This window comes from Sceloporus undulatus, chromosome 7 (assembly GCF_019175285.1).
Source record: "Sceloporus undulatus isolate JIND9_A2432 ecotype Alabama chromosome 7, SceUnd_v1.1, whole genome shotgun sequence".
NCBI lineage: Eukaryota > Metazoa > Chordata > Lepidosauria > Squamata > Phrynosomatidae > Sceloporus > Sceloporus undulatus.
The window spans coordinates 31,441,769-31,455,696 of record NC_056528.1 but is presented as its reverse complement, the minus strand read 5'-3'; the positions used below and the strand labels follow the sequence as shown (position 1 = coordinate 31,455,696).

The 13,928-nt window shown below is 41.6% G+C and overlaps 1 protein-coding gene across 3 annotated transcripts in view; it reads left to right on the top strand.

The window, feature by feature from the left end:
• The window catches only part of LRCH2 (leucine rich repeats and calponin homology domain containing 2), a 37,463-nt gene extending 24,431 nt beyond the window's left edge, over positions 1-13,032 (top strand). For all 3 annotated transcript variants that reach the window (XM_042478353.1, XM_042478352.1, XM_042478354.1), the window contains 9 exons: positions 210-258; positions 538-654; positions 2,695-2,739; positions 3,845-3,895; positions 5,009-5,066; positions 5,969-6,078; positions 6,781-6,918; positions 7,112-7,189; positions 8,012-13,032. In XM_042478353.1, the coding sequence (XP_042334287.1) occupies positions 210-258; positions 538-654; positions 2,695-2,739; positions 3,845-3,895; positions 5,009-5,066; positions 5,969-6,078; positions 6,781-6,918; positions 7,112-7,189; positions 8,012-8,131 (766 nt within the window). In that variant the 3' untranslated portion in view covers positions 8,132-13,032. The remainder of the gene's footprint in view (positions 1-209; positions 259-537; positions 655-2,694; positions 2,740-3,844; positions 3,896-5,008; positions 5,067-5,968; positions 6,079-6,780; positions 6,919-7,111; positions 7,190-8,011) is intronic.
• The last annotated feature ends 896 nt before the right edge of the window (positions 13,033-13,928 follow it).

Sequence of the window (13,928 nt, the reverse complement as noted above, 5' to 3'; positions counted from 1 at the left end):
AGAAACTGTTATAACTAATTGGAACCAATGTAGTAGCAGTTCCTCAAAGCTTAGGGGGAAAATGTACTAGATAGCCTGTGAAACACGGCTTTAGACTTCAGTACCTGAATAGTTTGGTTATAAGATGGCATTGTAACAGGATATAGTAATGAAATGTAATGCGTAGTTAAACCAGTGTAGTAAAAACATCTTCATTTGTTTCCATTTAGCCTTTCAGCCGATGAGGCAAACTCTCCATCATCACCGTACGGATGGCAGGTAATAGAGGTGCAGGAGTCAAACACATATCTCTGAGCAGCTGTGATGATTTTTGCCTGTTCAGTTTTTCCTTTCTTGCTTGTAGAAGTAAAATGGAGGTGAATGATATTGGCCAGTCCTGATCCTCATTTTCAGAACTCTTTGCTTGGGATAAAACCTACTTATTTTCGCCAGACCTAGTTCTGGGGGAGACGTCTAGTGATCATGAGACACTTGCTCATTCTGGGAGAACAGAATGTACTAGTGGAGAGTGTAAAGTGACTATTTTTCTGCCCATAGTCCCTGGAGAATCAGAAGGACCATCCAGATGAACAGCACTGGCCAGACATGCAGCCTGTTATCTGGCAGAACGAGGAAAGGAGACGGAGCAAGCAAATCAGAAGAGAATATTTCAAGGTATGTTCTGATTACTGGCCCAAACTTCTAATAACATAAAGGCATGGTGTGCTCAAGTAGCAAGGTTTGCATTGCTTCTTAATTTCCAGTAAGCAAGGAAATAAAAAGGGGGAGAGGAATCTTAGTAGCAGCTCTAGGATTAACTGATCTATTGTAGCATTAGTCTTAGAGATGATGCAAGGCTCCTTCCCTTATTCCCTCTCACCCCCCTTTTTTGTGTTGCAACAGACTAACATGGCTAATTCTTTGAAATAAGCAAGGAACTGTAATGTGGGATTTACGCTCTTAATAGCAAGCTGTCAGCTCTGTTGAATTGTTAAATGTTTGCGCTGTGTATTTCATATATTGAAACAGATTGTACTGAAATACTCTGTTGGGAAGCCTAGGTGGCACTGTAGGCATGTTAACGTTGTGAAGGCTGCTTAAATGTGGAACCCATGGAAAATATTCAGTGACGATGATCCTTCTCTGGCTGATGGATGGGACTAGGTTAGCTGTACCCTTTGCTGTAATGTTACCCTCCTAGACTGTTAGCTTACACAGATCTATGCTGAGGAGTAGATTGGAGCTATTTTCCTTGCATTTCTCTTAACCTCATCAGTGAAGATTTCCAGCCTGGAGATTCTCTGAATCTTTCATCCATTGCTAGTATTTCTCTTTGACTTTGTCTATAACTTTAGAAATGGAGACCCAGATTTGAGTCTGGCAATATGTGCTGAACCACGAGGTGGCAGTGTTTGCTTTCTGATCGTAAAATGCTTCCCTTGACACCCTCCGAACGTAATTCCGGCGTCTATGCTAAGCATCAGGTTGAATTTTAAAAACGTCCTTCGTTATGAAACTGGCCTTGTGAGATGTTTCATTCATAAGACAAATGCAATCAAACGTCACACATTCAAAGCAAAACTGTTCTAAGAATAGATATTTGAATGATCACTGCTGTTCCACTTTCCCATGTAGTAGCAGTTGCTCAGAATTGAATTTTTACCATTAAGAAGCCAAATTGGATCTCTTGGAAATAGGGGGGGCTGCAGCAGTTGAGGGAAACAACAAGCCATCAGGCCAAAGCGATATCATACATTCGTTGATTAAACAACACTAGTCCTGAGACTCTGAATTTGGGGGTCATGAGGCAAGGATAGAGTGATATTTTATTGTGATGAAGGAAGGAAAACATGATCTGTTTCAACAGCAAAACAGTCTGCTGTGGATTTAGTTTTGATGAAGATACTCTGGAGTGACAGCAGCTAAATGTACTTCCCAAATATCCTATTTGGGAGCATCAAGGGGTACCAAGAACACCTTTTATGCAGTTGTTTTGTGAATAATTTCACTTATCAGAGAACACCCAAATGTTTGTTCTTAGAGTGTGATTTGCTTTGAGAATGCTTGAAGTTTTATTGCATTTGTAGATTTAAATGTCAGGCGGTCCAGGGGGACTCTGAAAGTGCAAGGTACAGTCAGCACACCTAGCTCCATGGTTATCTTCTGTATGTAAACTAAGCATCTGGGGAGGGAAATGTAGAACTAGAAGCTTTTGGCAATTAGTGTAAAGAGCTAAGCCTAGTTAGGCTTGCTATGCAATTTAACACATCTCTGCTCAGAAATAAATCCCTCTAAATTGCGTAAAGCTTCCACTTGTGTAAGTGAATAGGTTTGCAGCTTTAGGCTTGAATATATCTCCTGGCATGTTTTTATCTACATGGAATGCCATTTTACGGTTGGGAGAAGCAAATGCGCATGCAATCTTCTGCCTGCTGTTATAAGTGGAAGAGCTGAGATGCAGGACCAAACAACCAGTGAGAACTAAGCCACAATCTCTCTTACTACACCTGTGGTTTCCAAGCTGGCATTTTGCACCTCCAGGGAAAACCAACCTGTAGAGTCGGTTGCTGCTGTACAATGGCTTGGTGGTTATTCTCAGTGTTGCTTCAAAGACAGTAGACAACAAAGCTCTTCAACCTTAGGCAAGCTGCTGGCTAATTCACATCAATGAAATGCTTTAAAATCCATTTAAAACGACCCATGTTTGCCTTTCAGTATAAATCTTCTCGGAAGAGCTCAAGTGGAAATGAAAACGACGAGGTGAGTTAGACCTGGGATTGGAAACCAGTGTAGAGGAGGGGGAAAATGAAACATTGCTTTGATTGAAGCATAGATATCAGGAGCAATCTTGTTTCAGACTTATCCATACAGGTTTTGAACCACAGGGATGTTGTTGGCTGCTGCTACTTATAAAAAAAAGGGCTCCTTATATTGCAGTCAGATAGGTTTGGGCAAACTGGGGCTACATGCAGATCCCCAAAGATGGTTATTGCAGCCTCCAGACTGCCTTGATCACCTTTTAAATAGATTTCTAAAGGCACCATTGCTGTCACCTGGCTTAACGTTAAAAAACCAGTGTTTCAAAACCAGATTTCCTCCACCGTTGCCCTCTTGGCAGTAAGCCTTTATGTTTTGTTTCTCTGATGCCTGTAAGCATTGGGGAGGGAGAACATCTAGGAGTTAGTACTCCAGCATACATTAAAGGTAAGCAAGCTTGGTGAGTCTTTAATCGAGGTGCATAGGATTTCCTTCATTTGGTTTTTCGTCTATATTGCTCTCTCTCCATGACTGGAATTGTTAACAGCCCCAGTTACTCTGCTTTCTTTTGGGAAGGGACATTTGGGCTCTCTCAAGTCTTAAATAGCAATTGAAGAAGATTTAAAAACGCTCTTAGAAAGAGAACAAAAAGTTTATATATAACCCTTTTAAGCTCAGCAGAGTAGCTCTGTAGATGCTGTTCACGGCTCGGTTGCTGAGCATCAGAAACACAGTGAGCTGTTGCTGTTGTTTGCTTTGTGCTCCATTGTTTGCTGCCCATTGAATAATGTCTGTCCAGCAGACAGGTTTTCTGTGTGGGACTTACAGAGCATTAAACCAATAGCAAGCCTATTACAGGGACATCATTTTCTTTTTCTGGTATGAACAAATTTCAGATACTTCCCACATTCTTCATTTTAATATTGCTGTGCATGTATGTGTCTTAGCTATTTTTATGTTCGTTTATATATCGATGCATCCTTGGTCATGTGTCTGCATATAGAAAAAGAGTACATTTTTATACATGCCTGCTCATAAACTCATGCCAAGCCTTTCTGTTAAAAACATACTTCCATTTTGTAATTCCATATTTTTGATTTCTTTTTAGCAAGACAGTGATAATACTAATGTGTCTCCACAGTCTCCTGTCTCATCTGAGGTACAACTCTTTGTGTGCGTGTGTGTCTGTCAACGTATATGGCTTTCTCTCCCTCTGGTTTTGCCCTGTGGCTCTCAAGCAGAACATGGCATTCTTTGTGGAAACGGGAGAAGATGGCACAGTAGGGGTTCTCTTGAAAAAATATCCATCATATCTTATGCATTAGCAATGCTTCAAGTCAGGGAAGAAGCAAAAAATAGCTTCAGTCTCTTCACATCTTAAGCTGCTCCCCCTTTCTTTATTGAAAAGGAAATGTTATCAATGCAATATAGGAAAAAGAAGGGTCTAAGGCAGTGATGGCGAACCTGTGGCACATGTGCCAGAGGTTTCACTCTGAGCCCTCTCTGTGGGCACATGTGCCATTGTCCCAGCACAGAGATTGCCAGAGTTTGTTACTAGAAAGCCAGAGGCACATGGCACTTTGCAATAAATAAGTGAGTTTTGCGTTGCAGTTTGGGCACTTGGCCTCGAAAAGGTTCACCATCACTGGTCTAAGGGAAATCTGCCTTAAGCCTTGTGCTCCTGGCCCATCAATTGGCATAACTTAACCTGGCCTAAAATTTCACAGACCACTTCTGGTATTTGTTTTAAGCAAAATTGTGTGCTTCCCAGATAAGTCTTCCTTATTTATTTTGCTGTATTCAAATATTTTCCTCCTGCCTTTTATCATGAGATCTCAAGGCAACAGTTGAAACAATATAACAATTCCAAATTAATATCATTAAATAATTCAAACAAGGTAAAAACATGTTGAACAGCTCAAACAAGTTGAAACAGGTATAAAAGGCCAAGAGGTCTTTTTAAAGGTACATGCTTAAAAGTGAATTAGGTACCAAAGACTTTAGTTTCTTTGGCTTTTTAAACTTTCCATGTAGGTGTTTTTTCCTTGCCTAGGGACACCTGAGGCTTCCTGTCTACATCTAGAAGGCAGAAACGTGTGAAACCTTTCTCTAGCGCCATCCCATATAATATAATAATCTTACAGCTAAATTAATAGAGCAGTTTTTCTTTGGCTCTCAGGGAAAAGGTGTTGGTCCTATGCAAACAATCCTGTGTGTCTCTTCAGTTGCTTAGTGCAGCTTTCATAACATCTCCCTTTCTTTCTCATCCCAGGAATATGAAAGGGCAGATGGCAATTCTCATGGCCCTTTTGGACTCAAGCCTAGATCAGGTGAGACACCACTCCAGACGCTGAACTTCTGAGGGATGTGCAGACAATAGTATATCCAGAAGTAGGAGGAGTGGGAGCAGTTCCTTGCTGGAGATTTCTTGGGAGTTGAGAAATAGGCAGATATACCAGTCAAAACAACATGCCGCATTTTCCAAAAAGCATTAAAAGTCCTTCTCCGACTGCCTTGAGAGAATCAAACAATCCCAGTAGAAGCAGTAGAGGCAGGTGATTTACAGTTTCTTTGCTGAGATATGAGAAAAAGTTATGGTCTTGAAAATGCAGACAGCTACGTGCAAAGAATATCAGGTTGTACAGAATTACCAAAGGGGCCAGGGCAGGTAGCGGAGAGACACCAATCTAAATACAGTATTAAAATAAAAACACCAGAGCGATTCCTTAGTACTTGAATGGAGCTAATTGTGAGGCTGGGGCTGATTTTTTTAACTGGGCGTAATAGGGAGCTGTTCCAAATGTATACATGCATAATGCAATCTGGTCTTTTTGACTTAATGGAAAGACATGAACTGGGTAAGTGCATAGCTTCTGGCTTCTAGCATCTTGCTTTTTATGTTTGACAGGGAGGGCTGGTGGCTTAGACCAGTGGTTCTCAGACGCTGGCCCTTCCGGTGTTGTTATATCAGCTGCAACAAGTCCCAGCCAGCTTTGACCAGTGGTCATGGATTCTGGGAGCTGAAATCTGAAATACCCAAAGGACCAAAGATTAAGAATCAAAACAGTGCTTAGAGCACATGCTTTGCAATCTCTAGCATCTCCAGTAGAAAGACTCTTTGGCAGAAATGGCCTTCAGCCCTAGATTTGTTGTTGTTGTCCTCATTTCTGTTGTTCTGTTTATTTATTGGAAAAGCAGAAGACGTCTTAAATCTTTCTCTTTCCATTTGCAGCTTTTGGTCGTTCTCGTCAAGACTACAGTACTGTAGACCCTGGATTCACAATGAGGAGGAAAATGGAGCACTTGAGAGAAGAGAGAGAGCAGATAAAGCAACTGCGCCATGTAATTTTCTATCTAAAATGGATGTTCACAGAATGAACTTGTGTTCAGTGATCCATTTGAGTACATTCAGTACCGTGGAAATCTGTCCTTTTGTCAACAGGGTGTTCCTTTTACTGAGATAACAAACACATTTATAATTTGGAGATGATCATCTCTGTATTTGACTAGGAGGGGGCACTCTGCACTTGGATAGGGGATAGACACACAATCCACTTCAGGTCCTGGACTCATAGCTATGGCAGTCTGTTGGAACCTATCAGGTCTGACGCTGTGCTTCAATGGCCTTTGAGAGACCTAATCTCCACTTCATGATGAGGTGGCAAAGTAAGGCTTATGGAAAGATTTAGTCAGAGGAGGTTTCACACTGCCTTTCTCTTCATCTGAGGGAAGGTGACCTGCCCAAAGTCATCCAGTGAGTTTCCATGGCTGAGTGGGGATTCAAACCCTGATCTCCTAAAGTTTTAATCCCACACTCAAACCACTACTCTTGGCAAGATTTATTTAAAGGAGGCTTGTCATTGTATTCCCCTCTTAGACTAAGAGAGTAGGTTTCCATGGCTGAGCAGGGGTTGAGACCTCATTGGGAGAGCAGACCAGTGGACCACACCGACTTACGTGCACTCAAAATATAAACCTGATCTGATCTGGAACTGCCTTGACACTGAACATTAACTTGGTTTATATACTTCTTATTTGCATTAGAACCTTGAGTCGCGGTTGAAAGTTAGTTTGCCGGATGACATTGGAGCAGCATTAATGGATGGAGTGGTTCTGTGCCATTTAGCGAATCACATAAGACCTCGCTCTGTTGCCAGTATTCATGTCCCATCACCAGCTGTGGTAAGTAGGCTCCCCATTCCCAAGTCCAATAAACTATGTTTCGGACAGGATTCCCCTCCCAAACCCCTTCACAGAGCCTTCAATAATCCTTGTATAATTACATGAATTACAAATGCAGTCATTTTAAATTGATATATTCAAGAAGTGTTTTGCTTTGACTTGAGTAATGACAACCTGTCGTTCTCTTTAACAGCCTAAACTCAGTATGGCAAAATGTCGAAGAAACGTTGAAAACTTCCTCGACGCTTGTAAAAAACTAGGTGTCCCACAGGTAAGACATCTTAATATATCACTTCATTCTGATGGTTAGGTCAGCTCAGCCATTCTAGATCTTATGGAGTTCAATGAGAAATAATATGATTCTTAGGTTTGGAGATAATGGTGTGTGGTGAGCCTTTTCTGATAAAGAGAGGAATTGGTTGTTGTATGAAATAGGCAGAGAGAACAGTTTTGCAGCATTTGGATCCTGCAACAAAATGGAGATAAGATTTTTGCCTCTTTCAGAAGGTGAGATATTGAAAGGTAGACTGATAGAAGAATGTCTTTATTAGCACACCATGGAAAAGGAGTGGTTGGAGGAGAGAGGATGTACTCCCACTGCCAGAAATGTGGGCATTGCAGTTTAAAAAAACAACCCCCCGCCCCCAAAACATTTCCATTTTATCTATATTAGTAACACCTAGAGCAGTGATGGCGAACCTAATGGCACGTGTGCCAGAGGTGGCACTCAGAGCCCTCTCTGTGGGCACATGTGCCACCGTCCCAGCACAGAGTTTGCCAGAGTTTGTTACTAGAAAGCCACTGGGATATGGCACTTTGCAATAAATAAGTGGGTTTGGGGTTACAGTTTGGGCACTCGGCCTCTAAAAGGTTCACCATCACTGACCTAGAGAATGCAAACTGCAGCAGTCTCATGGATGGAAGCTAACTCTCCTCCTTTGCCCTTTGTCTTCTAGTCATTGAGAGAGGAGGAACTGGTATGTTTGGAAATTGGGGAGAAGTTGCTTGGAAATCAGGGAGATGTTTTGGGGGTGTGGAGGAAGAATTGTGTGTGATGTTTCAAAAGAGTAAAAGAAATCCTTTTGTTTTCCAGGAAAGACTTTGCCTGCCCCATCACATTTTGGAAGAGAGAGGTCTTGTGAAAGTTGGACTCACGGTTCAAGCTCTTCTTGAAATACCTTCCTCTAAAGTATCACAGCTTTCCTGCCTGTAATAGGACTCTCCTCAGAGGACAGATCTTGTTGCCATGATGTGTGCTGATATGGATTGATCCCAACCCATTCAGCCTCCTCCAGAGGAACAACGCAAGCCATCAGAAGTCTTCATGGGGCCAGTTATTTCAGACTGAGCCTTACTTTGGACAGTGTACCTTTGTGTCAAACTGACAGTTAACCCAGCATAGTAAAGAATTGTACTGCTTGCGTGTTTTAACTCAGAGCCATAAGAGATTCTGAAATCATCAGACTCTCTTTCCAGGTAGTACACACCTTCACTTCTTTCATTAATACTCCATGATGTCTTTTTCTTTTCTATTAAAATAATAATAATCCACATCATTCTTTCCAAACAAAACAGCTGCGCTCTTTTAGGCCGTCTCCTAGCCATGCAGCACACTTTTTATTGTGTGAGAGAAAAACACCAAAGTTTAGAGATGTTTACGTGGCTGAGAAATCCTAACCAGTTACTGGTTCTTTAATATCACATACTCATCTTAAACAAGGTGCCTTTCTCTTTCTCGTCGCACACAGTGTGGCTTTTGTGTGCGCATCCAGGACCACAATAAAAAAGGTCATAAGTCAGGCAGCTCTTAAAATCACATTTCCATTACAGTTTAAATTCATATCAGTTTTTATGTACATTTTCCAAAAGAAAACAAAATCACTACAGCGTTCTGGCAAAAGCCTAGATGACGAATCATGTAATTCTTGTTTGTCAGATCCAAAACGTTTGCTTTTCTTCATTTCTTGCACTTCTTACTTACTGTTGTACCATCTCCAATATTTTCGTTGGGTGTATGATGACGACGACAGAATAGTATACAGTATAAAGGACAAGTTGCGTGGGATATTTTTTATTTTCAGTATTCTAGGTTGGTGCCAAACTCTTTTGATTTCAGTTGTACTGTAGATTGTTTACATGTGAAGTGCCTGTGTCATTGATAACTCTTTTACTAGTCTTAAACCTTTTTGCAATTCCTTTATGTCTCAATAGATGCAATGCATATTTTTTAAATATTAGAGGGTTTCTTTTTGTAAGATCGGTAATATGTGAAGTTTAAAGGACTAACATCTGAGTGTTGGATGTTCTTCAGTTTGCACAGTTTGAATTTGTTAGATTTGGTTTTTGGGGGGGGGAACAATGTAAATATGCTTTTATTTATCATATTTAATTTGATACCTAATCACTTTTTAATGTATTGTCAGACAACGGATGTCTCTTTTTTTAAAAAAGAAATATTATTTTCCTCGTCTGGGATGAACAGTGGCATATAGAGTGATTTAAAATGAGAAACATATGTCATGCAGAAACGTATGAGTTAAAGATGTCAAAGTAAAGCTGCCAAATATATATATATATCTATATCTCAGGTTTATATTGTGACTGTCAGGATTTCACATCTTGCTCCTGACTTCACTTTAGTCTTCTTTTGTTTTCCTTTTCTTTTCTTAATCGGAGGAAATGCCATAGAGTGGCAAAACCGAAGCTAAAGTCGTTCTGTTCTGCAATATTTACAAAATCTGGTTAACTGGCACATATTTGGGCATGGAGCTGTGGTTGGTATTTCAAGGGTCCAAAGCGGTTTGGAGGGGTGTTTTGCTTGCTGCCTCACCACCCTTACTAAGCTTGTTAAGGGCAAGGGGGAGACGTAGTTCAACATCCTAAAAACAGCAGGGAAGGATGAAGCGGCAGCCTCTTTTCCTGGGCAACCTTCCCATCCGCCTTGTGGACCAGGACACAACAACTGTGCCAGCTGGTGCTTCATTCCCTTTGTGGCTGTGAGTTCTTATAGAGCCAATTCATTCTGCATTTGGCACTGGAAGTGAAGCAGCCCTGATGCCCCAAAGCCTTGGAGGCCAGTTAATCCGTCTCCACAGTGAGTCTTCCTTCAAGCTTAAAAAGCTTGTTCCACTTTGCCCTGAAGTCTAGGGAGAAATTTTGTTTAAGAATCTGGATTGCCTTGTCTTTTGAATTAACTTCCACTCACTCCTCCCATCATTTGTGCTTTCATTACAGCCAGACCTCATCTTTCCATGTTGTCTGCCTCCACGGTGTTCGGTTAGACTAAATTCAACCTGTTTGTCCCAGCGATAAAGAGACTGTTTTCTTTTGGCTGTCTGTTGGATTGCTCTTGGCTGCTGCTGCAGCAGCACATTGTTGTCCTTTGGCTAAATTGCCAGGGCAAGGGGCTGCTGTGAGAATTGGGTGTTTTGATGGTGATGTGTTTTTCCCTGCAGACATGCAAAATGGGCTTATCAATTCTTTTTATTGGCCCCCTAAGTGCGAAGTGAATGTACAGATGTCGGGAATGGCGTGTTTGAGCCCCACGATAAGCACACTAAACTGTATCATAAAGTTTTTAAGTAGACTATGATTTTAGATGAAGCCCCCTCTGTGAAAAAGAGATAAATGCTATGTGTGTGTAGAATTTGGCTTAACCCAGATTTATAGTAGGTCTGACTGTTTCCTCCCAACTCCTTCTGCTTATTTCTCAGATACTATTTCAACATGCAAAGGGATCTCGAAGCACCTTTGAGACTGAGGGAAAGCAGTTGGGAGCATAAACTTTTGTAGACTTCTTTCCCTGAGTCTGAGAGGTGCTACAAGATCCCTTTGCATACAGATCCAGAACAGGATTTAGTGGATGTCCTATCCATGGGCTGCTGGCCAGTAGGTCTTTCAATCAGGCAACTGGGTTTGGGGGGGGGGGGGAGATTTTTTAAAAAGGGATTCTTAAGAGAATGGCAAGACATATGAATGGCACGAGTTAAAGTAGTCTTCTCTAGTCTGGTTCTTGGGATGTTTGGGTCAACAGCTCCCAGCATTTTTGACCATTTGACCACACTCCCAAGGCTGGTGGGATTTGAATTCCAAAATGGTGGCTGGAGGCGGAGGACCAGGTTGTAGAGAAACATGTTCCCAAACACGTCTTTCCTGTTTTGGGGAGGGTGATGGCTTGCCTTTACTCTAAATTGAATGACCTTATCAGGAGAATAATTTTGACTGGCTGCCTTGAAAGCTAGTCATTAAGTCAGAAGCCGAAGTTCATTCTCTCCATGTGTGGCCCTCCACATAATTTTGGGGTTGTACTTCCCATCATCTTTCGCTATGGCAGCTGGGGCTGAGGGAAGTTGTAGGCCAGCGACATCTATGGGGACTCACTTGTCCACCTTAACTCCATAGAGTAAAACTTTAGATCCCATGGAAAGGCCGCTGGGGAAAAGCACAGTATCCTGCACTCCAGGCATACACCTATGTCTTCAGCAACTTTTATTGGCATATCTTTCTTCATGGGACTTTGAATGATAGTATTAGGAAGCTACCGGGAATTGTTAAAGGTCTTTGCTCCCCACTCTCCCCAAATTGTAATTTCTGTGCTCCTTTAAATATAGTACTTAAACTATAAGGCTAGTGGCCAAGAGGCCACTGTAAAATGGCTCCCTTTGGCCACTAAACACCTTTCTGCCTCCCTCCTTTCTTCTGCAAAATAAAACGTAACCAAGAAGCACTTAAGAGCCTCCCTTCCTCAGTTGATCCTGCATTAAAATGCAATTATCAGGTTTCAGTTGAATTAGAGTATGTGGAAATGTATTTGCCTTTTAATGCTTAGACCTATTTATTGTCCCTTTACTTTGAATGCTTTTTTTAAAGTATATAAGTGGTTTATGGTCTTTTATTTCTTTTGATTGGGGTAAGGGGGACATTTTGTCTTTTAATTACTATAGTAGTAGTAGTAGTAGTAGTAGTAATGTGGGGAAAGTATAGAAATAAAACCTCCCCCCACCACCACCTTTGAGAAGGGAGGTATATGAAATGGTGCAAAATGAGTATGTCATTTGTTAGGGGTGAATGTTAATAAATTCTGCCCTGTATAATTTAAAAGCGAAAACAATTAATGGAGCACAAGCAGTTCTTAAAATGAACCTGGTTCTTCTCCTCGTGGAAAATGCATCCGATAGTTCCCCTTGTATTGGTTCTTACGGTCCGTTTTGTGTTTGTATATAGGATGCTTCTGAGGATACATTGGTGGAGAGAATACCTCTTATGTATAGGGATCTCTTTGGATAGCAAGCCCTGTTTCTTGGGGACTGAAAGATGGCTTGCCACCACAATGGATGACAAAAATGGTGGGCCAGAAGCAACCACCTTGTCCACCAAGAGACCCAGTTCAGGCAAGGCATTCTCTGTGGGAAAGCATCCCAATGGGAACCAGGCTCCCAGGTGTTGAGTTATTCTCTTGAAATCCATACAGCAGCAGCAAAACGATGATAAATAATGCTGCATCTCTGCTGTGTTAGTGCCATACCTTCTGCAAAAGGGGCGTTTGCAAGGCTGGGCCATGGGAAGGCATGCAAACCTTTGCAGAATCTTTTATGCCAAGACAAAAACTAGAACTGGTTGTGTGTGTGTGTGTTTTCAGTAATAACTCTTTCACGGTCGGTATTCACATCTTTTTGTATCTTCTGTTACTAATTCAACAGCTGCTGCCAGCTCCAAACAGCTGTTTTTATATAACTGTGTGCAAAACTGAATGCAACTTTAACCGTTTGGAAAGGGATTAGAAGCAACCAGGGACTTTTAACTTTTGTGTGTGTGTGTATGTATATATACTGCCATATCTCTTTGACACTGCATTTTGATTCACTCTACGCTCATGTTCTGCCAACCGCTCCCTTTCTCTGTTCCTCATGTTCTGATATATGACTCTTCAACTCCCCCTTTTTCCCCAGGACTACTTTATTGCTGGAGCTTCCAACATGTGTATGTTCATTGGAAACAGTCCTGCTGTGTAGTTTTCTTTTGTAAATAGTTTTCTAATGAAATCTGCATGGATAAGACCCACGTGTCCAAAACCAGTGTACATATTCTATGTATAAAATGCAAACTCTTTCATAATTCTTGTGTGTGGTCGTGTTGTGTTACGATGTCTATCTTGTGTATGCTTTGGAGTTGCCTAATAAGGCACCTGACCTATGGGTTATTTTAGCAATGTTGTACATACTTCATAAGACAAATCTTGCAAGCATTTAATCCAGCGGTACTCAACCTGTGGGTTGCAACCCCTTTGGAGTCGAACGACCCTTTCACAGGGGTCGCCTAAGACCTAGGGTTGGCACCATAGTCTATAATACTCTAGTGCTGCAGTTGTCAACCTGTGGGTTGCGGCATTAGGAAGGTTTGGAACCACTGATTTTATCTATACCAGTGTTCCTAAATTATCTAATCCGGGACCAGCAGGGTTCTTTTACCCAGTCTACCAGGGACTGGCACCATATTTATGTCCATTAACTACAACTTCTTTCTTTCTTTCCTGGAAATTCTCCACAAACCACCAGCTGATGGCTTCTGGACCTACAACCTCTTGAATAGCACTGAGCTCCGTCATCCTTCCCATCTGATAAGTATTTGTGATGGATCTCCTGTCCAGGTTGGCTGAACCTTTCTAACGCTGGGGGTCCTATCACTCACTCACTTGCCCTTTGATTCTCAGGGTCCCTCCCTAGATCTGGGACTCAGCCCTCGAGGTGACCACTACACCGGACAAATGGCCGTGTTGGTCAGTGGGTTCAATGTGGTAAGGTACACATTGAACTGATAAATTAAAACATCCAAGCAGAGATGTAGTAAAGTATAAACAGTAAAGATTTATTGCACACGTTGAGTCGTCTTTATCTGGAATTCTAAAATCCAAAATACCCCAAAACTGGAAACCAATGGCCTGTGTGTGTGTGTGTGTGTGCGCATGTGCAGATGAATGACACTAAGGAGGGTATGGGAATCTTAAATATCAG